This window comes from Coccomyxa subellipsoidea (genome assembly GCF_000258705.1).
Source record: "Coccomyxa subellipsoidea C-169, whole genome shotgun sequence".
In the NCBI taxonomy this organism is placed as follows: domain Eukaryota; kingdom Viridiplantae; phylum Chlorophyta; class Trebouxiophyceae; family Coccomyxaceae; genus Coccomyxa; species Coccomyxa subellipsoidea.
The window spans coordinates 200,611-228,007 of record NW_005178033.1 but is presented as its reverse complement, the minus strand read 5'-3'; the positions used below and the strand labels follow the sequence as shown (position 1 = coordinate 228,007).

The window sequence follows — 27,397 nt, the reverse complement described above, 5'->3', positions numbered from 1 at the left end:
GGAATCGATACAGTCTTCCACACTAGTTTTGTTTCCTCAAATCTTGAACATTGCAATGAGTTTGACAGCTCCCTGAGCTCAGCAGCAGCCACTTCACTCACTCACTAGATCAACCCGAGATGTTTGAGGGGCCCAATTTCACAAGGTGCAAGTACAACAGGAACGCCATGTAGACCAGCACCGAAGCCCCACATGTCACTATTGTCACCTGCGCAAATTGCAGCACAATACATCAAGTACTGTGGTGCCTTTAAAAGTAAAACAGCAGGAGATACTACAGGCATCAGCCGTGCAGAATAAGCTCCTGAAAAGAGGAGCTGACACTTGCCGCACGAGTAGACTCACTAATGGCCTCTATCTACCATACTTACGGTCATGACCTCAGAAATGGCCCAACCTGACCAGTTCTCGCCTCGGGTTTCACTTCCACGCTGCCCCCCAAATTGTGCAAAAAACATCCGTGGCATGCTGTGCTTGGGCAAAAGCGATTGGTGCAGCTGTGTTATGTCCGGGCTATCATCAAGGAAAGGTAAGCACATAAAGCATAAATTTTTGGGTTCGAACAGCGTTGCCGGGCTCTTTTTCACAGGTCCAGGGGCCTATACTTGATTCGCTTCCTGTTTGGAAGGGGCGCACCGTTAGAAATAAAGGGTAGCCGAGGAAGGTGCTGCCGCTAAACCCGGCATTCCCCTGCAGCCGATCAGGCGCGACGCCCAGGTTCATGCCGAAGATATTGCTGATCGTGAATATTATGACTCCCGAAAGTGCCGACGCATTGAGCATCACCCGCATCTGCGGGCACTTTCAAATTTGAATTTGAAAGACAGTGTCAGGCCTTACGCTGAGGTGGCAGGTGCTGACACGGCGCTGAGGTGGCATGTGACATGTGTGTGCGCAGCGTTGCAGGGAGAAATCTGTGCGCGCGATGCAAGGTCCAGGTAGAGTGTGCTGGGCAAATTTTTGAAGGACATGCATTGACTTGCAAACACAGCAGAGCAGTCATGATACAACCCTGATACGGTATCGGGATGTGAAGAATGAGCAAGAGTGATGCCAGCATGATCTTGGAAAACGTGGAGTCCAGTACTGAGTGTCTGCGAACATCTAGTAATGGGGAGGGCCTCACCCGGATGACATTGTTCCGGTACGCGTCCATCTCCAAGTCAATGAACTCCTGCGCACGCAGAAAGAATCTTCAACACATCTGTAATGGTCTTTTTTTTGGGGTTTTTTTGTTTTTTCTATGTATCTTCTGTAAAGGCAAGATTCAAGCGATGGAGCAGCAATCTCACAGGCATCCACATCTTTCAATAGTTGCAGCAATGCCCCAAAGTCTTACGCACTTTTGTTAGATTGCAGTGCGCTACAAAAAGTGTGTTTCAAGTGCTTAGAGGGTGGTAGTTACCAATGGGGGGACAATCACAAACAAGTTGCCATGTTGACATGACATGAAGCTGTGCACGGCATGAAAGAAGGCTTATACACCCAAAAAGGATGAAGAAACAGATGGTGAGTCAGCGGGGCGATGACTCACCTCCACATCGTCCATGTACTCGTTGATGGTCTGCAGCTTGTTGTAGGAGTTGTCTAGATTATGAAAATATGTCTGAAGCACCATCTCAACTTCCGTGATAGCTTCCTCGCGCCGCCGCGCCTGACAGGCAACAATCTCTCAATCTTCATTTCAACAAAAAAGTCCCAACCCCCCTCAAACAAGGACCACTATAGGCACTCTAGATAAAGACTGCATTCTAGATACAAGAACATGGTGCATGTACTTGGACTTGCAGTGACATAACGACCCCATAGACCAGGCCAGAACTACCCTCAAGCATGTCTGCCTTGCATGTCACATAACAGGGTGGCCCCTTTCTCTGTATGGCCCTTTTGTCCAACAAGACACATGTGATCCTTTCATGGAGCAAAACTTAAGTCCCCCAGATCCTAGAAAGATGTTCTGGAAAGAATGTAACAGACCAATGCACTTTGGAGAGAAAAAATGACAATCGTGTTTGCCTGGAGTCGAAATAATGGAGTGCACCATAGACCGAGCCAGGAACGTCCTCAAGCATCCCTGCCTTGCATGTCAGCGAAATTCGGGAGCCCCGTTTCAAGGTTGAGCGAGGGCTTAAGAGTCCAGGGATTACATCACCCCTTTCAAACCTATATATAAAAAAGGGGTTGAAGGAGAGAGGGGGTGAAAAATTGGGCGGCGCACCTCGGCTGCGCGCTTGGCAGCCGCCAGCTGCTCGGCAGCTGCCTCCATCTGCTCTGCCAGGTCATCCGGGCTGCCGCCCTCGCCGCCTGCGCAGCGTATAAGACATTGTTAGATGGTTGTGTGCAATAAACAAACAGTGCCATCAGCTTCTGGAGCTGATCGTATTTTCGCGTGCATGCAGGGACAAACTTATGTCTAGTCATAAAAAGTTATCAGGATATGTCCAGGCCTGATGCAAATCATCCCAACAAATCGCCACATCAAGTGGCTGCGCCAGGACCTCCTTAAAATCGAGCAGCAGCTTCCCCATACTAACGTGACCTTGGAGGATGACACCAAAGTGAAACAAGTGGCGATTTTTGCAGCTGCCTTTCTTTACCACAGGATGGTGGCAAGTGGGAAGCAACCTCCTTTGGAGCCATGCTGTGCAGCAGACATGCAGAAAGATTTGCCAAAAAGCCAAAACAGACACGTACACAGCTTGCTCTGCTGCAGCCATTCCCCCTTGGGAGCCTCCAGCTTTCAAACGCAGAATGTAGACCTCAGGGCAACTCACCGTCTTCTGGCAAGTTGGCCCCAGCCCAGTGCATGGAGGTGCGCACAAACAACGGTGCTGGACTGTAGATCAGAGCACTGTGACCAGCGTTTGGGTGTGCCAATGAAGCTGTGATTGAAGCAATCCCAGCAAAATTTCTAGCTCACCTAGCGTGCAGAGATAATCAGAATGGCTCACCGTCTTCTGGGTAGTTGGCTCCCGCAGAGTGCTTGGAAGTGCGCACAAACAACGCTACTGGACTTTGGATCACAGCACTCTGACCAGCATTTGGGTGTGCCAATGAAGCTGTGTTTCAAGCAATCCCGACAAAATCTCTAGCCCACCTAGCGCGCAATTTTTAAAAAATAAAAATAAAAAACAGTGAATCAGAGTGGCTCACCGTCTTCTGAGAAGTTGGCTCCCGCCGAGTGCATGGAGGTTCGCACGGACAGCTGGGGCCAGTGCCCCGAAGTGTGCCTGACCAGAGAGAGGGAGTGGCGGCTGGGGCCCTTGTGGCGCTGCATCGATTCCCGCTGCAGCTGGAACGATGCATGCCTCGTCCCCTGACCCCTGCGGCGTAAATCCCCTCTCTTTTGACCAGGGTCACCGCATGCGATCAACCTCACAGTACATTGCGATCAACCTCAAGATACATTGCGACAAAATGCTAGAATTACTGGCGGAAATAAAGCAAAAAAAACGCGGTTTCCTTGAGCAACACATATGTATGATGAAGTAAAGATTTTATTTTTCCTTGAACAATCAAAGTAAAATTCCTTTGCAATGTATTTCCTATCTTTAATCGAGTGTTCACAGGCTTGGGGATGGAGTGTTTCCTCAAAAAGACTATAAAGGCCCCCAAAAAGCACCTTTTAGTGGATTGCGTGTTATCGCATTGTACTGGCCAGAAATACAGTCTTATTGTTAATTATTCCTGTGCCTTTTGCACTCCTGCGCATGCCTCTCGACAGAGAGAACAAGAGCGGGGGGTGCCTTTTTGCACACATCTCAACGGCATGGGCTGGCTCGCAGGGAATGCCTGTGCCTCTGCAAGAGGAGTGCACAGCTACTATATCAACATGAGGGAAGTGGTGATCAAGATCAAGCGCAGAAATAGTGGCTGACCTGGCGGTGAGGTTCATGTCCAGCATGTCATCCTCGTCCTCCAGGTATTTCTCGAGAACCTCCTTCATCTGCGCCAGCATGGCAGTGACTCAGCGGTGACTAAGCTCTACACGTTGGCGATGAGTCAACCATATGGCACGCTCGTTTGCAGACCTTTAGTCACCCTCTAAATCCATTGAAATATGCATCAGCAATTGCACGCCTTACAAAATGTCTCAAGAGATTTTGACCTGCTCTTTTGTTTAGCTACATGAAGCGCTCTCGGGGGACTCAGCCGCAGAGAATCTCAATACACTTGCAAGGCATGCAAGCGGTGATGCGCAAGACATGTCAGAACCCATCCTCATCATGAGTCATCATTGTGTGGTCCGCGTGTTGCAGCACGAACGAGATGTACTGTAGTAGTCATTCTAAAACCCGCACCCTCGATGGTGCGGGGGATTATTCAAACCAACTTTTAGGGGTCTACCAGGGTCATGCTCTGTTGGAATGCTCGAGAGTTTTCTGAATTTGGTCAAATAATTATCACAATTTTCATGTTTTGGGAGATAGGGTCTAAGGTTCGTGGAAAGGTAATTCATAGGGGTGTGTGTTGGAGCAGACATGGCTTAAAGACCTGTCCTCACCGTTTCCACCTTTGTTTTGAGGCCGTTCATTCGCGCCTTCATCTGCCGAAGCCTGTCCAGGAAGTCAGTGGTCACCTGCGCAACGCGTTGCTGGAACTTACACATTATTCTCAGTGTAGTTGATGTAGTAGTCATTTTAGAACCCGCAATAACAAAAAAATAGTTTTGGCAGAAAAGGGTGTATAAATAAGGACCTTATCTCCCAAAAGATAAGACCTGTGATAATTCTGAGACCAGACTCGGAAAGCTCTCAACAAATCCAACGGAGCATGACCCTGGTAGAACCCTAAAAGTTGACTTGAAAAATTTCCCGCACCGCCGAGGGTGCGGGTTTTGTGATGACTACCACAGTACATCTCATTCGTGCTGAGCAAGCAGAATGAGGAGCCTTTGCCCTCGCCATCATCTGCCAGATATGCTTCAGACTGTCATTTGCGCCTGGAGAACTGACAGAGCTTGAGAAGAACGGCCATATTACTATTATATCACTAGTATCAATACAGGTCGGCATCCCCAAAGCCAAAGGCCATAGGGCATACATGCAGGGCGTTTGCAGCCATGTCTGTGGGGCCATAACAATACAGGAAGTGGGAACTTAAATCGTGACGTCCATAGATGTCGAGAAATGCTGCGCACCTTGCTGGCAGTAGCGGTCTGAAGCAAGGGGACGGCGACGGTCTCCAGGTTCTTCGTCAGGCGCTCAAAGTGCTGGCACGTCTACAATGCAGCAGTAATTCGGGCTCAGCAACGGGATTATCTACCAGTTACAAGCAGTGCCAAGCGTGTGCCTCCTAAGCTAAGGTGCTTCTGGTGTTTATTTTGTCCGCCCAATACAGAATATCTGGCAAACCACAATATCATGGCCATGAAGAGCCCATATGCCGCTGCAGTCTCCCAACAGATCAACTTGCACACACCTTCTTTGACAAGACAAAAATGTAGCAGTGTTATATGCTGAGGATGATATACCACTGACACGGTGAGCACAGACTCAAAATTTCCAGCACAGCTACTAGCAAACGCAGCAGCACCCATTCTCTGCTGTATGACTGACTTAGGAATGACAATGACTCACCACGTCCAGCACAACATTGTTAACATGCAGCTGTGCAACCTCAAAGGCGTTGCAGGAAAAGGCCAACCCATCACCTCTATTTCAGATCAGACACCTCCGAAGAAGCTTACAACAAGTGACTACCAGATGACTCACCACGTCCAGCGCGACTTCGAGCGCGCGTAGCTCGAATGGCATTCGCGCGTGGTCCCTGTCGCCTGACTCAGCGCCGATGTCAGCATCCTCCATCAATGCGTCAGCCTGCGCATGCATGCATGCATGTGAAGATGCAGAGATGGTCCGCACATAATTTTTGCATCACGTTCAAAAACAAAACTGGGTCTCTTCCATGCATCGCCTTGTGAATTATTCTACTGTTCCAAGCTCCCCAGCCTCGATTTGCATTTCTTATTTCTCAATGTCGAGTTGGGCAGGCCATATCCTGGTGCCCTGACATTGACGAGCAGATCCCCAGTATTGGGCGGACTGATTAAACACCAGAAGCACCTTAGCTTAGGAGACTCACGCTTGGCACTGCTTGTACTTGTCAGGGGTACAAAAAACGACAGCAAGAAATGTACCAGTCCGGCGTTTTACAGCTGGTATGCAGGGCATTTCTACTGTTCATGTGGTCTGCTAGCTTACATATTCAAGGCCTGCATCTGCCGTTATATTCTCTGTCAGGTCATAAGGAGTCGCCCCGGTTGGAGCACCCTCTGTCTGAAAGAGATCTCTATCACACCAGATGCAGGCATAGTAGCCGCTGACTGCAGCAGCCAACCCAAAGAAACAGCAGAAAATGCAACAATAATTCGAGTTTTTAAATTTGAAAGGCTTGGTCGCATGCACGCACCTGCTGCCTGAGCCGCCGCTGCAGCTCGTCCAAGAAGTCCAGGGCCATGGGGCGGTCAACGTTGAGCACAAGTACGTAATCCGTAGTCACCATGCACTTTATGCCCTCCAAGTTCACCAGCAGCACGCGCTCCCTGCATGCCAATGAGTCACTCTTTAGGGGTCTGCACAAACTAACTCTTACTTTTCCCAGCAGCATGCCGGCCCTGCATGCAAACAACTTACCCATCTCTTGACACTCTAGGTATGGACGAGGATTCTTTCGAGACAGAGTATCCTGAATAGCACAACACACCGGCCTCCCTAGCCCAGCTGATTAACCCAGGAAAAACAGGTTGGGGGCATGGGTGCAAAATATCCAACACAGTGCCCTGCAAACATGTTGCATGTGAGGGCCATGGCATCCATGCAGATACTTGAGAGGCACACCCAAGCTGACAAGGGTACAGGCTGCACTTCGTCCAGCTTGCATCACAGGAACTACTTCCTCAAGGGGGGTAAAATATGAAGAATACAGCTAAATAGAGAGAAATGAGATCACCTGCAGAGGATGGCAGAGGGGTGGATCTGGGTTAGCATGGGGTCGAGCAGCCTCAGGTCGCGCGAGTGCAGATTCAGCTGCGCAGTCAGCAGCGACCGATCCGCCTGACCATAGACACACACCCAAAATTCACCCAACTGATCTTCTGGCAATTGATCTTCTGATGCTGAGCATGTGGCGAGTAAACATATGGGTCAACAAGATCACGGTGCCTAGCCAAACAACCATGCATGTCGGAGTTTGGTATTTTGGAGCCTAGCCAAACAACCATGCATACCAGGGGCAATCAGGATTTGGTAGTTTGGAGGCAATGTACAGAGACTGTGTGCTTGTGCAAGCAGCGCTCACAGCGACTACACTCTAATCGTAAGGATGAATAACTGTGTAATCTACTGTGAACGCTGATGGTAAAGGGGATAGTCACCTCTATAATCCAGGCGTCCCCCCTGTCATCCACCAGCATCCATTTCCTGGCCCCTGCCACCGTCAGCTGCCGCCTGCATGCACACCCACAGACAGCTTGCATGCAGTCGCTCATTGCATGTCATCACTCTCAGGAGCCTGGCATTCATTGCGGCAGGCAACAGCAGGACAACATTGACGTCAGAAAAAGACTTCTATAACAACACGGTGCTCAGGATATGCAAAAGCATCGTGCCACCTCTGTCACTGCTGCTGGACTTTCTCCTTTTCCGTGCTCAGGTGTCTGTCTTGTGCTGATCTGCTCTCTGTGTATCCAAAAGTGAACAAGCCAGCTTTGCCAAGAACTATCTGGTGTGATTTGTGTGACATTGTGGGATTGCTTTCCTTTGGGCCTCCCATTGTCATATACATAAAACAAGGGGCACACCGGTCAAAGATACCCTTGAGGGCAAGGGCGTCGACGGCGTTCCCTTTGCCGCCGAGGGCCCCCCGCACCGCCGCGCTGGCACCGCCGGGCAGGGGGGTCCGGTTGGGGAGGTCTAGCAGGCTCCCGGGGTCCCCCCCGCACTCCCCCCCATATTTCTGCCGCCGCAGCCCGCTGCCGGCGTCGCTGCCTGCACAGCATCCATCACCATGAGTCAGCACTAAGTCACCACGGGCAAAAGTGGGTGTGACGCCCATTTATTACCGTCATTGTGGGCTGCTAATTTCACATAGCAGCCCAGGAGACTTACCAACAAGATTACACAGCCGTCGCATCGGACACTCCCTTTGCTTCATGAGAGCGCGGTGGTTCCCCGGCAACATGCATGATCAAGACGGCTAAGCTGATGCTGTGCGAATGAAGTTCAGCATGCTAGCATGGCAATTATCACATAAGCCAAAAGCAGTATTCAGGTTTGTAAGTAAGTTGTGCATGGCATGGCACTGCATGGTCTGCGCACCTGAGGCTTCAGAGTTGGCGCTCCTGTCCGGCAGCAGAGGGCCAGAGGCACTGCGAGAGAGGCCCTGCAGCTTGCTCGTGCTGCCGGTACGCGCAGAGGTGAATGAGCCGTGCAGACCCGCCCTTGTTGTGGCACTCGTGGTTGCCTGCAAAACAAAATAGAAAGGTCCAGCCGTCTATTTCGTCCGCACAAGTTCAGAGGAGCGCCTAAAATGGGGCTGTCATTGTTATGCCCTTCCCCAATTTGGGCTGGATATAGACAGGCCGGTGGACCTCAAAACAACAGCAAATTCAGACACGGATAGATGGACCGTAGAGAATAAATCTACTTCAAAGAAGTGCGGACCATTCTAGTTTATTTCATAGCCTATCTCTGTGTGCATGGAGCTGCACGGCTGGAAGTCAAGAATGCTTGAAGGGCCAGCATGGCAGGACACGCCACGACCAGGTAGGATATCCTGAGTTTATGGACGCTAGGCTTTGAAGCATGTTAGACACCCCTTATGCTGCAATGCCTCCTGCCTGACAACAACAGACGCAGTAAGAGCTGTGAAGCGAGGAGGGCATGCCTTGGTGTCTATGCCTCGTTTGCCAACCCCAGCTGCAGCGGCGGTCCTGTTGTTGAGCATATGCGTGTCCAGACCCAAGGGAGGCTTCTTCTTCTTGCCATTGGCACCCTTGCCAGTGACAGCTGACACCAGCATTTTGCTAGTCCAGCAGCCTGTTCGTCGCCCTGTTGACTAGCTTTGATGTTTTATCGAAGCCTTGATGCCATATGGATCCTCACAAGGCCCGCATCAGCGGCCTAGCACGAGCAGGTGAGGAAGTAGCTACATTGTACTGGGTTGATATGGAGCCTGCTAACTCAAGGAATCTTCGCTGACGTGACAATTACGTTGTTGAAATAGATCACACGATCTGCCTCTTCTGCATGAACGATGGCCTTCTGAGCCGTTTGCAAGTAAGGCAGATTGCTGGATGCAGCTTTGTCACGAAGACAACGACTAGACCTGTCTGTGCATGTATCCAATGTTGGACCACCTTTCTTATTTCGATTAAATCACCATTCCAAAGCTGTTTGCTGCCTCAAGGAACCTGGGGTGTATCTACATAGGAATTGGCAGAGTCACGTGGGTCCTTCGTCTTCTATCTCAGATGCTCCAATCCAGAAGATGCTATCACAACTGCTCCTGATAACAGATCCAAATACATTATAATTGTATCCCGGAGCATATCAGAGTATGTCTGCAAGTCCAGCCGTCCGAGAAGAAGTTCATAACGCTTGAGCCGCACTGGGAGCTCGGGTTTCTTCGCAGTAGAGAGCAGCAGACTTTGTTCATTGCCCATCACCTGTCAATTATTACGTGTCATTAGGTGCAGGTGTGCCCACATCGCCAAGCCATTTCGTCGAATACATAAGAAGGTCCGAGCCACCCACTGCATTTGTGGGCTCATCCTTGCCAAAGGCAGAGTATATGGAGTAAAATGTCTCAAGCAACTTTCTGTGATGCCTCTTCAAGAGAAATTGCTGTGCTGTACTCGCGAACCCGTAATTTTTTAGTAGGACACCTCCAGACCCATTGCACATGACCTGTCTCAAGTGGGCAGCCAAGCAATGAGCAGAGAAGCTGTAACCCAGATGCAAGCACCACCTCAATCTGCTGAAAAGCTTCCCAAGCCTGACAGGTGTTCTGTGCCATTCAGGCAAGAACATCACTTGCCATCTGCACCATCCCACCCTCCCTGAGCAGCAGCAGCAAGCAGCCGTCCAATCTGGATAGCCCTGAGAATTGACAATCTTCCCAGCCGCCAGCACCCAACCTGGCAGCTCCCGGCCTGCACCGAGGGCCTGAGGACAGCCTGGCTTGTCTTCTGACAGCCGGCTAGACAGACAGGACTCTGCAGTCTCAGCTCAGAACCCAGGTGTCAGCGCTGGCGGAGGGCAGGCCACAATCATGGCAGCAGTGAACAGGATGCAGAGCCTGCTGTCGGGAATGGCGCGCAGCGCAGACTCCAAGAGTGACAGCGCTCCCCCCAGTCCAGTGGTCGGCCTGCGCAAGTCTGTGTCAGGTGGGAACAGATCTAAAACAGCGTGCACAAGTCACTCTGCATGTACTGGCGGGACGTTGTGATTTGGGAATTGCTGGTTATGCTCCACATGGAAGCTACCACTGTTTCTTGTGGAAGCTACAAGTGCTTGGTGGAGATCCACTGTTCAAGGGCAGCTTCTGTGCCTGCATGCATCCGAGAAGTTCTGACAGGAGTTCTGATAGAAGACCTGCGATTGCTCCTTTTGAGGATTGCAATGCAGCTTCGTCTTAGGATCATATAAAATTAGCTGTGAGCAAGGCTCCATGAGTGGTACACAGAAGTAGTTCCAGGGACACTGGCACACAGACTTGACGGCCGGGGGCCCTTTTCCTCCACTCGCACTCGTCAGACACTGAATCACATTTGGATACACTTCTGGTTGCCCCTTGGGCTGAACATGATGACGATGGGTCAGAGGAGTTCAGAGGCAGTGCCCTGCAGATTGTGTAGTCTTCACTCTTTCCCCTGCAATTCCCCCCGCAGGCACGGACATGATGGGGGGTGGAAACGGCGCGCACACTCCGCTGCAGACGCCGTTCGACCGCAAGAAGGCGGCCGCCATCGGCCTGCGCAAATGGGTGCGCTTCGCCAAGAACGGCGACACCACAATCATGCAGGTGAGCTGGCCCACATAGCCCTCATGTGGTTGACTGGATAACCGCCCCCATTTCCCGGTGTCAAGCCTAGAAGAAGCTGTGGCATTTGTCCGCCACTCACCTCAAGGAAGCTGGCTGCAACATTCTATCTACCCACGGGTCACGATGCGGCAGCAGTCCAATGGCAGGTTTGGGCACTCTCCCTGCCTGTCTCACTGACGGCACCCAGCCAAAGAACAGTAGCAAGAAATTGGTCGGACTAGTGTTTGCTTACCGTGCCATGCGCACAGATGGTCGAGACCTTTGCAGCGGAAAGCAGGACTGCAGAGAGTTGTCAACGTATCAAAGCGTGGCAGAGTTGTGGGCTTAGCTAGTGCTTGCCTGAGAGCTATTTTGCTGCTGAGCTGTCTTTCTGAAGACTTTCCTGGTGTTAAGTTTTCAGAATGTTATGCAATGTTGAGTCTAAAGCTGTGCTTGCAAGTACCCTGGCCCACTGGTCTGTCTGAAGCCCCTCCTGCCCAACATTGGCCAGACAATCCGCGCTTCTTATGTGCAGCATCCAAGGACATGACCAGCGAATTCAGCACTTCCCGGCTCCTCATTTGTGCATGCGGGAAGCAGGTACCCTTGATTTAAAAGAAATTTGTGATTCCTGACCCTCAACTCCCTTGTTCCATTTCCCCTGCGCGCAGGCAGACGAGCGCTAGACTTTCTGACTCGACCGCAACCCCTAAATCTTGACCTTCTTATGCCTTGGTTTTTCCCCCCGCAGGCGGACAAGCACGAGATCACTCAGCAGCTGGGCGTGCAGCTGCGCGACCTGAGGCTGCTGGACCCGCAGCTTCACGCCAGCTACCCGTCCGCGCTGCTGTGCCGTGACAAAGCATTAGTCGTCAACCTGGAGCACATCAAGTGCATCATCACCAAGGATGAGGTCCTGGTTCTCAACGCAGACGAAGAGAGCGTGGTGCGTGCCCGCGATCATCTTTACTACCTAGTTTTTTTTGCAAATTTGATTTGTACATTTGTGACATTTTGACTGAAACTATGAACAAAATCATTGGAGAATCAGTATGGTGGTTGGATCAGCAGAGGGCGGCAGCCATTTGGCCTTTTCATGACATGCCTCATGCCTCATGTTTGTGGTGCACTTCACAAAGCAGTAAACAAGTTTCATTACCTTCTGGGCTGCTGACTTTCACATTGCAAACCATCCTTGACGGCCAGGCTTGCAGTGATCAAGAAGAGAAATAAGATTCTTTCTGTCTTGACATCGTGCTTGTATTCAATTTCAAGTACTCGCGTGCCAGGTGGCGTTCATAGAGGAGCTGCAGCGCCGCCTGGCGCCGGCCGACTTTGGTGGCGCCAAGTCGGGGGCCTTTCTGCCGAGCTATCACTCCAGCCCAAATCTGGCCGCAGCAACCGCCGCAGCCGCCGCCGCGCATGCGCATGCGCAGCAGGGTACGGGGGAGCACGGCTCGCCGTTCGAGCTTCGCGCTCTTGAGGTGGCACTGGATGTGGTGAGTCACCGCTCAGTGTTTTTTAGTAAGGCCGACTAAATAAGAATTGCAAAAATTGCTGACGGGGGGAGCACGGTTTCGCCGTTCGAGCTGCGCGCTTTCGAGCTGAGTCATCGGTTTATTTAGCCTCCTCTGTAGGGTAAATGATGACAGCTGAAATTGAAGCTGGATCTTAGAACACTCCGAGCCATGCGAGCTGTGAAAATAGTGAGTCGGTTTCTTCTCACTTTACAGAACAATTTAGGTGAAGTATTACTTCCCAAGCACCATACCTCTACACAACAAACTCCACACTGAGGGCAGGTATCGCAAGGCAATGTCACCAAGCCATATCTATTCAAACATTCTGCAGCTGTAATACGTGTGATAAAGACTGATTGGGGGATTCTGCCCTTCAATTCTTTTTTCAATTGAAACTGTATCACTCAAGATCCATGGAATTCTGTGTTACGTATCATCCTGCTCTGAAATGTGAAATGCTTGGAGGACTTGGATCTACATGCCACAGGATGCCACAAGCCTCCCTTTTGCAGGCACTTCTGTCTCGTCAGCAGAGTCCTGCCCTTGTTAGCTTTCTTCTGAGGCGTTGTGCACTGCTGACACCCGGCTATGGGCACAGGCAGCAAGAAAGCAAGCCGAGGCTGAAGCCGACCCACCATGTGAGCCATCGTCTGGATATTCCGGTCAATCAAGCTGTTGCTTACGCAAGCTGATTGTATGCACGCAGGTGGCGACCACACTGGAGAGGCAGGCTGTGGACCTGGAGGCTGCAGCCCACCCTGCACTGGACGAGCTGACTGCAAACGTGAGCACTCTTGCTTCCTTGAGCAGAATCTCAAATCTTGCTCTGGCAGGCTGACAGGACTTGGGTCTCGACACCACTGCACAGGGAGTTGGAGTTATGCGTGCTGCTTGTTTCTGGGTGCGTAAAAAAGACATTTCTCTCCAGTGGTGCTCTCACAATGCAGCTGCAGCTCTTGCTCTCCATGCGGGTGCTAGTCTCTCGAAGAGGTCACAGCAAACAAGCATGACGTGGGAAAATCATGCATGCAGACGGGTGTGAATGCACTGTAGGTGCCCACACTGTGTTTGGTCCGGCATCTGGCTTGTGAGTTGGAGGCCGTGCATCAGTGCGTGGGTGCATGACAGATCGCTTATCGTGGATTACTAACACAAGGTGCATGTGCGCGCAGGTGAGCACGGCCAGCCTGGAGCGCGTGCGGCGCATAAAGAACAGGCTGGTGCGGCTGACGACGCGCGTGCAGACGCTGCGCGAGATGCTGGAGAAACTCATGGACGATGATAGCGACATGCACGCCATGAACCTCACCGCGCGCGCGCAGGACCAGCTCGAGCGCCAGGTGGGGGAATCTTTATTTGTCCCCACTTTTGATTGGTAGATAGCATAATTTCAATTCCGTCTCTCAAACTAGTTGATGATGGGGGGTGTTTTGGGGTGGTGTGTGGCATGCGCATTGCGCATCCGTTGGAGCACCAGGTAGGAGTATAGAATCTCAACCCCCTTATGATCTAGGGGGCATAAATCATGGGGGGCTGTGTTGCTGATGTGGCGCGTGCTGCTCAGAGGGCCTCCGCTGTCTCAGCCCAGAGCAGCCTTGAGCGCTGGGGATTCTCGTTGACTGCTCATTGCTGGATTGAAGCAAGTGCTTAGGACAAACTCTTGTGGCGCTGGAAAGCACCTAAGACAGCATCCCTGAGGGTGAGGTGGGCTGTACATACATAGTCAGAGGGCGTCTATGTCCTTGCAAAGAGGCATGTAGGTGGTGTGCCATTTGGCATAAATCCTCTTCCAACACTACAGCACGGGTTCTACTTTTCTGGAGAGCTGGCGGGCAGGTTCATAGAACTCAACACTTGTGATGGTGTCGCCTTTTCGCATGCTTTTCAACATCAAATCGCTGATTTTTTGTCTGCTCGCAGATCTCGATGCGCGCCAGCCTGGACGGGGGAATGATGCGCGAGAGCATGGGAGGAACGCCCCTGTCGCCCAAGCACATCGATGACCAGGCACGCTTATTCACCCTCCCAACTTTTGGCCTGCCTATTCCCCTGTTTGCTTGTCCATTTTTCCCTTTTTTCGGATGTACATGATATGAATCAGGCTGATAGAGGGACCTAGAAGGAAAGCTTTTTCAAGAGGAAATAAACTTGTGTGCCAAAAGTCATCTGTGTGCTTCTTGAAATGCCATTGAAGTTTGCAATATGTCATATTGGCGGATGCCTGATTCGATCCTCCTTCTTTCCTTCGGTTGCATGCCCTTGAAGCACAGCATGCAGCTGAGAGAAAGGGATTGGACTCAAATGGAAGGGAATTCAAGGGAATCTGCTGCCCACATTGCAACTTCTTTGACCTGATGGAAAGCTGTGCGCTGCCCATGCTTCACAATCCCCAAAAGACCTGAACTTAGAATCTAATTCAAAGTTCAAATATCAGATCTTCAAATTTGGATACAGGCTGAGAGGGATGAGGAGGAAATAGCTGAGGTGGAGATGATCCTGGAGACCTATTTTATGCACGTCGACAACACCTTCAACAAGCTGCAGACGCTCTGCGAGTACATCGATGACACCGAGGTGAGTCACCCCCATGAGTAAATGTACAACGGTACATCTAGCGCTAGCGCACGTGGCAGGCACATGCAGAGACTCTGTTATTCTCTATCACTACAGGCTTGGGTGCTACATACTTGTTGAACATCTTTGTAGGGCGCAGAGAAAGAATCGCACAGTAAGGCGCAGGGGAAGAATTGGACAGTAAGGCATATTTGTGTGCTTGTGCAGGATTACATCAACATTGAGCTTGATAACCACCGAAACCAGCTCATCAGGGTGAGCACACCCTGCTGTCCCCATTGCATATCCGCGTACAGCAACTCCGTCTTTTCATTTTTAAATGTTTTGTCTTTAGACTCCCAAGCTTCCGATAGGTTCAATGCATGAGAGCAAACCTGGTCTCTCGGCAGCCTAGTAAAGTGTCCTGCTGAGACTGTATTGTCATCTGGGTGACTGATTGCTGAGTCATGCGGCAATGTGCGCTCAGCTGGAGCTGCTTTCGACGGATCGAGGTGCTGACCAGTTGTGTCCATCATCTGGATTACTAGTCAGATTGTCATTCTGACTAATGACATTCTCCTGTGATTGCTGCAGCTGGAGCTTCTGCTGACGGCTGCTACTCTGTGCGTGGCGATAGTAGGAGTCATCAGCGGCATCTTCGGCATGAACCTGCATAACACCCACGAGGATGACTACCAGGCCTTCGTCCTGGCGCGTTCCCTGACCCTCCTTGTACTGATTTGCATTCGAGTTCAAGGGCAAACCAGGCCTATTCAGGCCAAATAATTGACATGCAATTGGCTGTCAAGATTATTGACAGAGTTCAGACCCTATCTGAGTTTTCTGACTTGAAGTGGACGGTGGGTAAGTGTTTTATGGGCACTGATAAGACCATAAGACCAGAAAGCCCCAGGTGGCTTCCAAGAAGTCTGTGAACTGATTTCATTGTTCTATGCTTATTTTAATTACTTTATGGCAGCATACTAACAGTGCGTCTTCAGCCCTGAAATACTCTACCATCACAGCAAAAGGAAAGAGCGCTGAGCCAACACTTGATAATCTGGATTCTGGGAGGAAGAGACCCGTTTCGTTTCCTGCTATTTCTCTGCTCTTGACACAGTAACCCAGCATGCCATGCCGAGTGGGAGTCACCCGCGCAAGTGTCTTTCTTCTGAATGAAGACAAGGTCACCGGTACTGGGAAGCATCTCATTTTTTTTTGACATTGATGAGTGATCTGACAGAGGACTCTGTGGTGGCACAGGTGTCGTCCCTGTCATCGGCCATCGCCGTGCTGATCTTCATAGCCATCGTGGTCTTCTGCCGCTGGAAGAAACTCTTCTAAACCAGAATTTTCAACAGGTGGCTACGTGATCATTTTTGCATTTCTGGCTCACAAGCCAGGTGCTGCTGGCTTGCCTTGCTCCCAAGCAGCTGCCGCTGGGGTCTTATCTGTGGTCGCTGAAAGCAGGCTTCTGCCCTGGAATTCCTACTTACTATTTACCACGACTCTGCGCTTGCACGGAAATGGGCACCGCCTTCCGTTGGTTCGGGGGTGTCATTCAGGGCAGGAAGCCTGGAGCTTTCCTGAGGGACAAAGCTTGCACACAAGCCAGCAGAGGTGTTGTGTTGTGCTATTTGGATAGGGAGGCCATATGCCGTTTGCACAAGGATTTCTCTGGGAGGTTTGTTTGGCTCAGTTGTTGGCTAGCCAAGTCCTGCAGGGAGGAAAGTGGCAAGCTCAGCTTGTGGGGGGCATGGCAACTCCCTGCAGACCTTGCTTCAGAATTTGTGCCGCACTCGTATTCTTTCCTGGCCATGCCTAGCAATTCACTTGTCTTTTAGCTCGTCAGTTGTCTCTGTGATACCGCTCTGCCATGACAAAGAGCGGTGCTGCCGTGTGATTGCCATTGCATCACTCGTTAGGCTGCTGATCATGTGTTGGCATGCGTGTCGTTGCAATTCTTTGCAGTACAAAGGACCCGCATGTACCGAAATAATTGTTCAATGTCCCGCTTGCCTACTGTGGCAGGTGCACTTTGTGAAAGTTCTGCAGGATATCCTCAATGCCCGGTCATATAACGTTCATCACCGTGACCTTGCTATGGCAAGCCTTGTTCCGCAATCGCGCTCATGTGATCATTGTCATCATTATCTCAATATTGACAATAGTAATAGGGACCGATACTGTGGAAGCACTAATCGTCATATGTGAACCATGGTGGGTGATCATACAGCCTGGGGGCATATCAGGTGTAGATGTAACAGCGATGTTCAAATGATGCATTAATGTACAGATCTGTACAGATTCTAGAATGCCATTTATACACCTCTTAACTGCTGTCATGACCATCATGCTTGATCAAGGGCCTGTTGAGCTCCCAGCAGCATTGCTCTGTGCTGGCTGCTTCTGCTTGGTATTTGTATGAATCCGGCCCCGGCTGGTGGGGGCGGTATAAATACTGAGCACCGTGCTCACGGTTGATTGGATTTTGCTTGCAATTGGACCTGGCGAGTCCAACAAGTGGTAGGATTGTGGCAGCCTTTAGCTGCAGCTTGTCTGCAGGACGTACCTTGCCTTTTGGCAGGAAAGGCGTGTTGTAATAATAATCTCAAGGGGTGCTATGCAAATGAAAATGCAGGTCTGTGTTGCCAGATCTGGATGAGCCTGACCGTAGACTTGGCTTACGGGCCCCACTGATCAACCAGATACTTGATGAAATCCTTTCGATGCATTGTCACATCTCCACGATTCTCAATTGTCAAAGGAATGGCGATTGTTCTGAAGATAAGGAGTTTGTTGACTTGATGCCATTTTCGCAGCCACAATCAGGATCATATCCCTAGTTGTCGACTAGCTTGTGGCTAGAGGAACATGCACGATCCCAACGCCGTCTTTTGCTTTTCTAATAATTAAGAAGGTTCACATAGTACAGTCCCTTCTTCATTGCACTGTGTTTTCTCGGCTTGCACGTTGGAATCCAAGAGCATGACAGAACTGACAGTGAACGGACACTCTCAGGCAAGTAACGGCTCTTTAGGGATGAATACCAAGAAGGCTCGCAAGCGTGCGAGCACAAGGTGGGGCCCTGACCCTGACGATGCTGGCCTGGCAATCCCAGTAGGTGATCATGGTCAAGCTGTGGAGGCACAAATCGGCGAAACAGTGGCCGACGCCAGCCTCCCAGCCAACGAAGGAGCCACAGAGACAGCTGGGCTGGCAAGGCGAAAACCCAAACGCTCGCGCTGGGGACCGGATGAGGAGGACACCACACCAGCAGCAGCCCCAATGCCAGATCAAGAGCCAACAAAGGTGCAAAGCTGCTGCAAGAGAAACACTGTAAAACTGTGATAGTATCTATGGTATTTAAACTTGTTGTTCCTTCTTGATTACTCGATAGTCTCGTGGTGCAAGTTGCTCTAGCCAGTCAGTGTGTTGCCAATCCAGCTGCTCTTTTCGTACAAGACAGGCGACATATATTTTGCAAGATCTCAATCATGGTCTCAATGTAGGGTAGAGACCCAACATCTATTCTATCAAGTTGTATATAAGCTTTTTTCGTGTGACTGTGCAGGAGCCAAGCGCAGGTGTGCCCCGGAGGAAACCCAAGCGGCGCCGCTGGGGCCCTGACGAGGCAGAGGAGGCTGATCCATCTCAGCAGCAGCCAGCTGACGTCAACGGAGCTGACGTAAGACCTGCAGGAGCTGCGGCAGCGAAAGCGAAAGCTGGCAAGCCCAAGCGCACTCGCTGGGGGCCTGATGATGTGCAGGAGACTGGTGCCAGCCATCAGCCAGGCAGTGCAGAGACTGCTACAGCACAGGTCACGAGCTTCTTGTTTCTAGCTCAGTACCTTTGGAAACTGCATCACACATGCATGACAGTGACTGGCGCAGACTCTGTATATCTTCGTCTCAGCGTATGCGTGAGGCATGATCTAGACCTGGCATGCATGTCTGTTCATTTGTGCTGAGAGACAGCCACAATGCTTGCAGGACGTGGCGCCAGCAGACACTGCACCCAGCACAATGCAAGCACAAACAGAGCAGCCATTGAGTGCCGCAGCTGAAAGAGCATCAGTATCGGGATCGGACAGCACAGCAGCAGCAGCGGCTGCTGCAGTGGAAAAAGCCCTGCAGGCCACCGGGCTAGAGCCTGAGCCGGTCGCTGCCGCAGGAAGCCGCGGAGAAGCTGCAGGGGAGTCAGCGCTGACTCAGCCGCCGGCGGAGAGGTTCACCCTGCCGGAGGGGGTGGATCCCCTCGCAGCGGTGCTGCTGCGGCGGCGGGGGGAACCCCCGGTGGCCACGAGGGGGATCGCTACCCAGGACCCCCCCTCAGAGTCCACCTCGGAAGCCTCCGATGCAGCGCCAGGAAAAGCGGCGGCAGCTGACGCGGATGCGGCTGTCACGTCTGCTGGAATTCAGACAGCGACAGAGGCGTCAGATCGGCCGAGTGAGCAGGCAAAGACAAGCACATTTAACATGCCGCCTTCCCCGGGTGCTGACACATCGCATGTGCAGGTAAGGCTGCTCTGGCACACCCATATTCTCACCGTACATGTTCTGTGCTGGAATCCTCTTCTACCCACTTAAGGAAATAATTAATGACATCATCGGGGAGGCAGTACAGGAGGAGGAAGCCCTGGTTGCCCGCCAGGCTGTAGTGCAGCTGGTACTATCCTATGACCCCTCCGGCTTCAAAGACACAGCCAACACAGAACCGATTACTCTTGCATGCGGCAGCGATCATACATCCTTCGAGCAAGGACCAGCCTTTGGAGAGGCTTCTCCATTTATCGGCGAGAGTGTTTGTAAGCACGGCACTGTCATTGGCTGAAGTCATTTGTACCGCAGTCAGGAATGGTCATGGGGCAGCATGTGAAGGGCTAGAAAAATGAGGGGACGCTTGTTGCAAGCACTCACGAGTCTCAGAAGTAGGAATGAAGTTCTGGAAAATCTGCATGAATGGTGTCACGACTCCACTGACGGGTCTCAATGTACATGCACAGGCTATGGTGAGGGTGTTTGAGGCAAAGCCGCCCGGGCAGCTGCCAGGTCCCAGCGGGCAGCTTCCCTGGGCAGCGGGCACGCAGCGGGCAGCCGGCGGGCATCGGCCGCCGCCGCCGCGGCCGCAGGCTGACCCAGAGAGAGAGTTGACTCTCTTGGAGGAGGCACGCCGGCTCGCAGCACAGGTGCGGACACGTGTATGTGATGACTGCTGCAGAGATTACAGTGACAGGATCCTGTTAGTAAGCCTTACATCTGCACGGGAAGTCACCTGCAAGTAGTGGCCCACTCCCTAGCTTGATTCATGCAGATCAGTATGTTTAATCCTATTTCTGCCCGCCAGAGAAAGCGTTGGTGACAGGATTGCTGCATTACCCTGTGACAAACCGCGTAGATTGAGCAGTGAATTTTGTTCTGAATCATTGTCTTGGCAGAAGAGAAGGAGCTGATTGTGCTAACACAGAGTTGGGAGGTTTATGCATCGGGGATGTCTGGGCTTGCCTGCCATACAAAGATGCACAGAAATTCTCATTTTTCAATGGTGGGCAAATGGATTCATCCTTCTCTAAAGTCAGTGGGCACAAAAGTTCTTTTTGTGCCATATACTTCACATTTTTCCGTGTCGAGCAGGCTGCAGCGGAGCAGAACGCGGTGAAGCACGCGTCGGAAACTGCCGCCTATCTGGCATATCAGCCCATCCCCCGCCCCCTCCCACCGCCACAGCAGCAGCCGGTCCCCCCCGCCGCGCCGCCACCGGTCTCATCGGCCCCCGCGCCGCCGCGGCCGCCTTCGGCTCCCCCGGCAGAGCAACCGCCGCAGCCGCTACCGGCCGTGGCACCGCCGGGGACCGATGCTACGGCGGCGGCTGCCGCAGCGGCCGAGCCGGCTCCCCCGGGGGCGGAAGCCGCGCAGGCGGCGGCGGTCGCGGATCCGTACGGGGCGTACGGATATTACGGGCAGTATGGGTACTATGCGGCTGCTGCTGCCGGGGACCCGTATGCGGCGCACTACGCTGCGGCCTATGGGGGCCACTATGACCCGTATACGGCCTACAGCGCAGCGGCGGCAGGCTACGATCCGTACGCCGCAGACGCTGCCAATGCAGAGCAGTGGGCGGCCTACTACGCCCAGGCAAGGCTCCACTGATTCCTCCTGAGTTCTACTTCTCGTCAGGATCCTCCAACAGGCAGCAATCTCCAGAGATGCAAGTAAAGTCTCAATTTTTTAGTGTACAATTGCCATCTATCTGATCTTTCCAAGCTGTTGTGCAGGCATCGGGACAGACAAGTGCCACAGAGGGCACTGAGACGGAGGTTCCCCCTGGAACGGAGGACGAGAAACCTGGCGAGGAGATTAAACCCAAGAAGGAACCCCAGGTATGCATAATTCCCGAAAGCAATGCCGCATAGTTCAACCTTTTTAGGAATTGGTGTCGCTGCGAACATTTTGGCTGTACATGGTGTGTGACCTCACACATTGCACAGTGCCAGCCCTCTACTGCCAAATTCTTTACCCAATTCATCTATAATGAGAAAGGAATTCGATGTGTGCACAGGTGCAAGTTGTGCCGCTGCCGCCGCCGTCGCTGGAGCCCAAGGTGCTCTATCTTATCAAGCAAATCTCCTTCTCCCAACATCTTAAGAGATTACATGGCAAGGCATCTGATGGACTAACACAGCACAAATTGATTAATGAAGAACCCAATCTGCTGCACCGGCTGCGGGACAACAAGTTGGGATGATTCGCACACTACAATTTTTCATGCATGCGCAGGTGCAAGTTGTGCCGCTGCCACCGCCCTCTCTGGAGCCGCCAAAGGTGCCCCTGCGAGTGCCCAAGGCCGTACGCGAGCGCCAGGAAGCTGCCGCGGCAGCTGCCGCCGCCAAGGAAGCCGCCGCCTCCGCCCAGAACGGCGCCCCGGCATCAGTGGCCGCTGCGCCCGGAGACAAAGAAACGATACCGGACGATGACTCACCGCGGCACCCGAGTTCCAGTAAGGCGGCGGCTGCGCTGGTGCCACGCAGCAGTGCAGGAGAGGAAGGTGTCAAGAGTGGCAATGATATGGAGCAGGGGTATAAGAAGCCGGAGGGGCGCTTATCGGGACGAGGCCGCTCGCCATCTCTGTCTCCCGCGCGTTCCCTGGACAGGAGCCCGCCCGCTCGCAAGGTGTGAGAAACTTCTTCCTTGTGCCCACTCATAAGGCATCGGTAGCGCTATTATACTCATACTTCAGGGCCATCCTGTTTCACAACATAGAAGCAGGGGATTACCTGAAACAGAGGTGATAGTGGTAAGCCTCCTGACTCTTATACATAAGGGGCTGTAAATTGCCTTCTGCCACCGCTACTTCCGGTGCTGCCAGTCTGAGAAGAGTCTCATAGGCAGATCTGCTTGCCCTGACCGCCCCATACAAGCACTTCAAAACAAATGACGTAGTTGATCGTGGTTCTCATCCGTGTGCAGGAGCGCAAGTCAAGGAGGGCCGATCTGAGCAATTTGACGCCGCCACCTCGGCGCTCCCACCGCAATCGCGCGGGCCGGGCCGGCCGCAGCGGCCGCCGCTCTCCGAGTCCAAGACGGTCCAGGCGCGATCACTCGCCGAAAGCCACCCGCAGGTACGAAGAGTGATATCCATCTGATCTTCATATGGAGAGTACAGGTATGGAGAGTAGAATTAATGGAGGGGTTACAGGACATACCGGAAGTCAATTTACAAGCAGACTGTAGGAGGTCATGGATTTTTTATTAATTGGCAATCTCCCAGGAGCACATATGTGAGCACGTTTCGTGATAGTTCCAACAGCCACTTGTTCATCGACATCTGTAAGGCAGCAGTAGCTGTGCAACCCAAATCTTCTTGTTGCCTCAAAGCTTCTGGGGGCTGCCCCAGAAGGTTTCTTAATTTCTTGTATTCAGAAGGAGTTCTTAGCTTGCTTCTGGTGCAAAGACTAGCTTCCTGGGCGTTCCTTGCCATGGTAACTGCAGGGGATCTTGGCAGGGTCAGCGGAGGGCACGCGTTTTGCGGTCGCGGCAGGCATAGGCAGCTCATAGTGCAATGCACGCATCAAAAACACCTCAGGCTTGCAAAACTTGATGGTGGTCTTTGCAGGTCTCTGACGCCGCTGCCGCGCCGGTCGCCGTCGGTGCAGGAGCCGCGCTCGCCGTCGCCGGCCGAGTCGGTGGAATCCGGGGAGATCCCGGGGGGACCTGATGCCACCGCGGGGGGGCTCGAGACTGCCGCTAGCGCCAGATTGCCCAACCGCAGCCCCGACAATGGGCCTGCTGGCAGGCAAGAGATTGAATCCGAAGAATTTTTTGGTTGCACTCTCAGATTGCACTCCCTGATTGCACCTGAAGCGTGTCACGGCCTCTTTGAATTCTAGTTGCGTGTGTGAAGCTATCCGGCAGCATGCCAGATCCCTGAGGGCTGGCGAATCTGTTTGTCCTGGGTAACAGATGGAAGTGAGTGGCTGCTACGGTGTCCCCACCTCATTTGAGATGATCAAGCCCTGCACTGCACTTGGATTTGGGACCTTCACCTAAAATGGCAGCGCTGGCACCGCAGCTGCCTTTTCCAGATGTGATGCCACCTGATCGGCAGGTCCGCCATGGAGCTGCAGCGATTGAATGACACAGAGTGTGAAAGAAAAGGACCCACAAAACGTAGTATGTCGTGCAGGTGGCAGGATGTTAGCACAGACAGGGACAGCAGGGCCTCGATAGGAGCACACAAGCCGCCTCAACCCGCGCGCAGCAGCGGCGGCGGCCGCGGCCCCCCCTCTCTCCGCGGCCGCGGCGGCGGCCGCTCTGGAGGGAGGGGCGCGCCCCCCGACCGGTGGGACGGCGGTGGCGTCGCAGACCGCTGGGAGCACAACGGCTTTGAGGGGGGTCCCCCCAGCGGCAGGGAGGGGTCCGGCCACCCCGGACCCCCTGACGATCGGTGGGACCCCTCCGGCAGTTGGGGATTCAGCGGCGGCGGCCGGGGTCAGAAGGGGCGTGAAAGGGAGGAGCACGAGATTTACCCCGCGCACTCTTCGCAAGGCGCTCTCAGATCACAGCCAATGATGGTGCCGGTGCCCCCGGTGGTGGCCGCGGGGCCCTATGGAATTTACGGGGGACTGGCGGCTGGCCAGCTCGGGTTTGCGCCGCTGCCGATGGCTGGCCGCGCCGTATCATTTTCTGCGCCGATGCGCGGCCGCGGCCCCCGGCCGCCGCCCGGCGCGCCGCCGAGTGGCCGAGGCAGGGGACGATGGTGAAAATTATCAACGAGCGCACACGTGACCTGGAAGAGCTGTGCTTGGGAAAGACACGTAGGCTGACCTGGCTTCAAGGCTGAGCATAGGCTAGGAATGTAAGATGATGGCTCGCCTTGCAAACCTTACGTAAGGGTCCTGTTGAGAAAGACAAGGGGTAGGTGCAATGCCCACACGGCGTGCGGAGTGTACATACACACTGTGGCATGTGCAGGAAGGAGTGGGCAATTGCGCGCTTTGCTAGATTTTTGCTGTTTTTGCATGCAAGCCGTCATGATGGCAACTGTGAGTTGCACCATTTGAGCTGTGCAGTGGCGAGAGCAACTCTTGAGTGGTGCCAGTGCAAGCAAGGCCTATCTGTTGATCTCTAGAACAATTCTGTTCATGAAAGCAATAAGGACCCAATTGGGATGACCGCAAACTTGAGCAGCGCTGCTCAACAGCCTGGTCATGCTCTGAGAGTGCAATCTAGCTGCTGGCCTCTATAGGTTCTTCATGGCAGCACCATGCACTTTGGAGAATATGGTATGCTGACACTTTGCATATCCCATACAGGGCATCATGCACGGAACGCCAGCGAACAGATGGCACAAAACCGCGGGAAGCTTGGCAGTGGCGTTGCAAAGTAGAAATGCTGATGATGTGCAATCAAACATCTACCAAAAGCGAAAGCTTCCAGTTGCCAATCGTAACAGGATCAACTCGTTCCAGCCCCCGGATGCCAAACCAATACAGTGATATCTAGTGCTTAAGATGGATGCTGCCGACCTGAGGTTGCTGAAGATCAAGACCGGAAGTTTGAACAGGCTCAAGAAAGAGCTGGGACTGTACAAGCAGGAAGAGGAGCAAGAACGACAAAAAGTGGCGAGGATGAAGTCAGAGAATGCAGACTATCATGACATCAAACATGCTGTACGATCTGGCTTTTCCCTGATGATCTAGATGCACACTACGCTCTCATACGTTCTTAAAGACAGAAAAATAGAGAGGATGATACTGCATGTTTAGCCCCAGTCATAATAACAATCTTAGACGTTCTGCGCTCAGTGATGGGACCTTCTAGTATCAACCTATTTTGTACCCTGACGTAAAGAGATAGTAGTTTGTAGCTTCGTTAGATGATGATGCCTTCCAGGAGAATGTCCTGGAGGAAGCCACTCGCATGATACCAGACACCAGGCAGCGCTTGGAAGGAGCCCTGCAGGACCTCAGCAACTTCATGGTAACCTTGCCTGCTTTATGAGCCCAAAAATCAGCCTCTCAAATCTCCTGCTACAGCTGGCCCTTTCTCTAATCATCTATGATCAGACAGCATGCCCAGCTCACACTTCTGGTGTGTCCTTGAAGCATGCACCGTAGCTTGTGCCCAGGAAAGATTGCTGAGTGTGTCATGCTTGACGCAGAGCGGCTTGAAGGAGGAGGCAGCCAGTGCAGAGGAGCTTGCTACAGCCAAAGAGGCAGCCAGTGCAGCCCAGCTGGCGCTGCAGTAAGGGCAGTTATTAAGGGCAACCAGTAAGGATACCAGTAAAGGCAACCAGATCTGAACTTTAAAAGCTGCAGCGCACACAGACACAATGCAATTATTAGCATGAATGGCCTTCACCTCAGTCGCAGCACAGTAACAGTGAGATTGAAGGCCCCTCGGTCAATTCAGTTTGTCAGATTCTGGCAGTCAGATTGCATGAAAAGGCCTGGTGTTGCTCAATGCAGCGCCAGGCGCTCATTTTCAGCTGCTGCAGAATGAACATAGGCTTCACAGTCATGACAGCTTAAATATGGCCAATGTGGCCCTGTTCGCGACAGCAGAAACAAAAAATATGCTGTGTCTATCCCTGCGTTCTGTACACTGCTGTATGTCTGCAAAATCTATAAGGCGCCAGAGACCACCTACTTCCAGTCAGCTGCAGCTTGGTCCACCACATACTGGGAGAGCCGCTGTATCTCTTCATCAGATAGCCTCGGCCCGAATGTGCACTTTCCCTGCAGAGCAGGAGATGCTTGCATCAGGCCTCGAGCGATTGATTTTGACCTCACCAGCTGATCAGATGACCTCACTGCCAGAGGGCCTCACTGCAGTCTGCGAGGCAGCTCCGCAGATATGTGCATGCGTTATCATAAGATCCTCAGGATGCAAATTGGTGGAGTGCATGCTGAAGCATGAAACAAGTATTCCAAGGAAGTCTCTCTAAAAGAGCCCTTGAAGTCCTCACGATGTCATCACACCGACAAGACAGTGTAGAGAGGAACATGCCTTTGGAGTGCAACCGGTGCCGTATCCAGGCATCTTCCCTTTGCCACTGTATACAAGATCATAAATGGATTCCACAGTAGCCACGCTGTTTCGTTTGAGGTCCCCTTCCCTCAAAGTGGCTCCAGCTTGCACCACATTGCCACCACCAACATGGCAACCTGGAGAAAGTCGCAAAAATGAGATTGCAATACGTGAAGGGAGAAATTCAAGTTACACTGCCAATTTTTGAGGAGAAGAATGATGTAGCCCTCACCTATGCAATTCTTATTGAAGGAGAGAGAGGTGCTTTCATCGGCATAAGCAGCAGCACTTAGTAGATGAGCTGCTGCTGCGATCCCTAGCAGATCTGAGCCCAATTGTCGAAATCTATGTGAGGCTGCACTTTCGCAAGGTCGTCTTTCGGGCCTTCTACAGGACGCACTATGTGAGGCAAGGCATCTAGTTTGGTGGTGGCAGCCACTTCCAAGCATTTCTTATCCCTGGTGATACGCCCCAAGCTTTTCAATGCCGTTATAAATACAGTCGACCTTCGTTGATGCTGGAAAGAGATCCGTCTGGTCTTGGTGTTGGACGAGCTGTGACTCACAGCCTGTGACCCTACTCCCTAAATATAAGCCTATATCAGTCAGGTATGCAGGAAAATGCCAGGCCTGTGACTTGGCTGTGACTTCACAGAGATGCTTGACATTGTGCAGCAAGGGAAAGAAGTCCACATGATAAGGAGCACACATGATGACATAAGAGTAACTGTATCAGCTGGTAGTTTACACGGATGAAGACCTTTTGGCGTGC

General features: G+C 52.3%; 6 protein-coding genes across 6 annotated transcripts; 4 read left to right on the top strand and 2 right to left on the bottom strand.

The window, feature by feature from the left end:
* Positions 1 to 109: 109 nt before the first annotated feature.
* COCSUDRAFT_47761 (cora-domain-containing protein) lies at positions 110 to 9,021 on the bottom strand (the record flags this gene model as incomplete). The annotated part of the gene is made up of 16 exons (XM_005646627.1): positions 110 to 208; positions 637 to 792; positions 1,127 to 1,174; positions 1,535 to 1,654; positions 2,219 to 2,304; positions 3,154 to 3,323; positions 3,879 to 3,946; positions 4,505 to 4,579; positions 5,141 to 5,221; positions 5,715 to 5,819; positions 6,412 to 6,544; positions 6,952 to 7,055; positions 7,376 to 7,448; positions 7,802 to 7,988; positions 8,319 to 8,463; positions 8,914 to 9,021. The coding sequence occupies 16 exons, from the start codon at positions 9,019 to 9,021 to the stop codon at positions 110 to 112; spliced, it is 1,758 nt and encodes a 585-aa protein (XP_005646684.1).
* A 491-nt stretch (positions 9,022 to 9,512) lies between these two features.
* On the top strand, positions 9,513 to 16,690 carry COCSUDRAFT_47760 (Mg2+ transporter protein). The gene is made up of 12 exons (XM_005646626.1): positions 9,513 to 9,740; positions 10,022 to 10,387; positions 10,892 to 11,025; positions 11,777 to 11,971; positions 12,315 to 12,524; positions 13,252 to 13,329; positions 13,718 to 13,885; positions 14,466 to 14,552; positions 15,000 to 15,119; positions 15,327 to 15,374; positions 15,693 to 15,830; positions 16,362 to 16,690. The coding sequence occupies exons 2-12, from the start codon at positions 10,273 to 10,275 to the stop codon at positions 16,440 to 16,442; spliced, it is 1,374 nt and encodes a 457-aa protein (XP_005646683.1). The 5' UTR covers positions 9,513 to 9,740; positions 10,022 to 10,272; the 3' UTR covers positions 16,443 to 16,690.
* A 1,163-nt stretch (positions 16,691 to 17,853) lies between these two features.
* Positions 17,854 to 21,247, top strand: COCSUDRAFT_66473 (hypothetical protein; the record flags this gene model as incomplete). Its single annotated transcript, XM_005646625.1, has 5 exons — positions 17,854 to 18,410; positions 18,673 to 18,918; positions 19,091 to 19,615; positions 20,104 to 20,286; positions 20,732 to 21,247. Exons 1-5 carry the CDS (start codon positions 18,087 to 18,089, stop codon positions 21,245 to 21,247), a joined length of 1,794 nt encoding a protein of 597 aa, XP_005646682.1. The 5' UTR covers positions 17,854 to 18,086.
* A 56-nt stretch (positions 21,248 to 21,303) lies between these two features.
* COCSUDRAFT_55834 (hypothetical protein) lies at positions 21,304 to 24,357 on the top strand (the record flags this gene model as incomplete). The annotated part of the gene is made up of 7 exons (XM_005646624.1): positions 21,304 to 21,309; positions 21,373 to 21,477; positions 21,657 to 21,698; positions 21,875 to 22,267; positions 22,565 to 22,716; positions 23,211 to 23,419; positions 23,801 to 24,357. The coding sequence occupies 7 exons, from the start codon at positions 21,304 to 21,306 to the stop codon at positions 24,355 to 24,357; spliced, it is 1,464 nt and encodes a 487-aa protein (XP_005646681.1).
* Positions 24,358 to 24,989: 632 nt separating this feature from the next.
* On the top strand, positions 24,990 to 27,323 carry COCSUDRAFT_53713 (tubulin binding cofactor A). The gene is made up of 5 exons (XM_005646623.1): positions 24,990 to 25,266; positions 25,490 to 25,576; positions 25,758 to 26,336; positions 26,608 to 26,763; positions 26,859 to 27,323. Exons 1-3 carry the CDS (start codon positions 25,108 to 25,110, stop codon positions 25,842 to 25,844), a joined length of 333 nt encoding a protein of 110 aa, XP_005646680.1. The 5' UTR covers positions 24,990 to 25,107; the 3' UTR covers positions 25,845 to 26,336; positions 26,608 to 26,763; positions 26,859 to 27,323.
* COCSUDRAFT_83465 (hypothetical protein) lies at positions 26,242 to 26,797 on the bottom strand (the record flags this gene model as incomplete). Its single annotated transcript, XM_005646995.1, has 2 exons — positions 26,242 to 26,351; positions 26,602 to 26,797. Coding segments are annotated over 2 exons (306 nt in total), but the record flags the coding sequence as incomplete, so codon positions are not given.
* Positions 27,324 to 27,397: the final 74 nt, after the last annotated feature.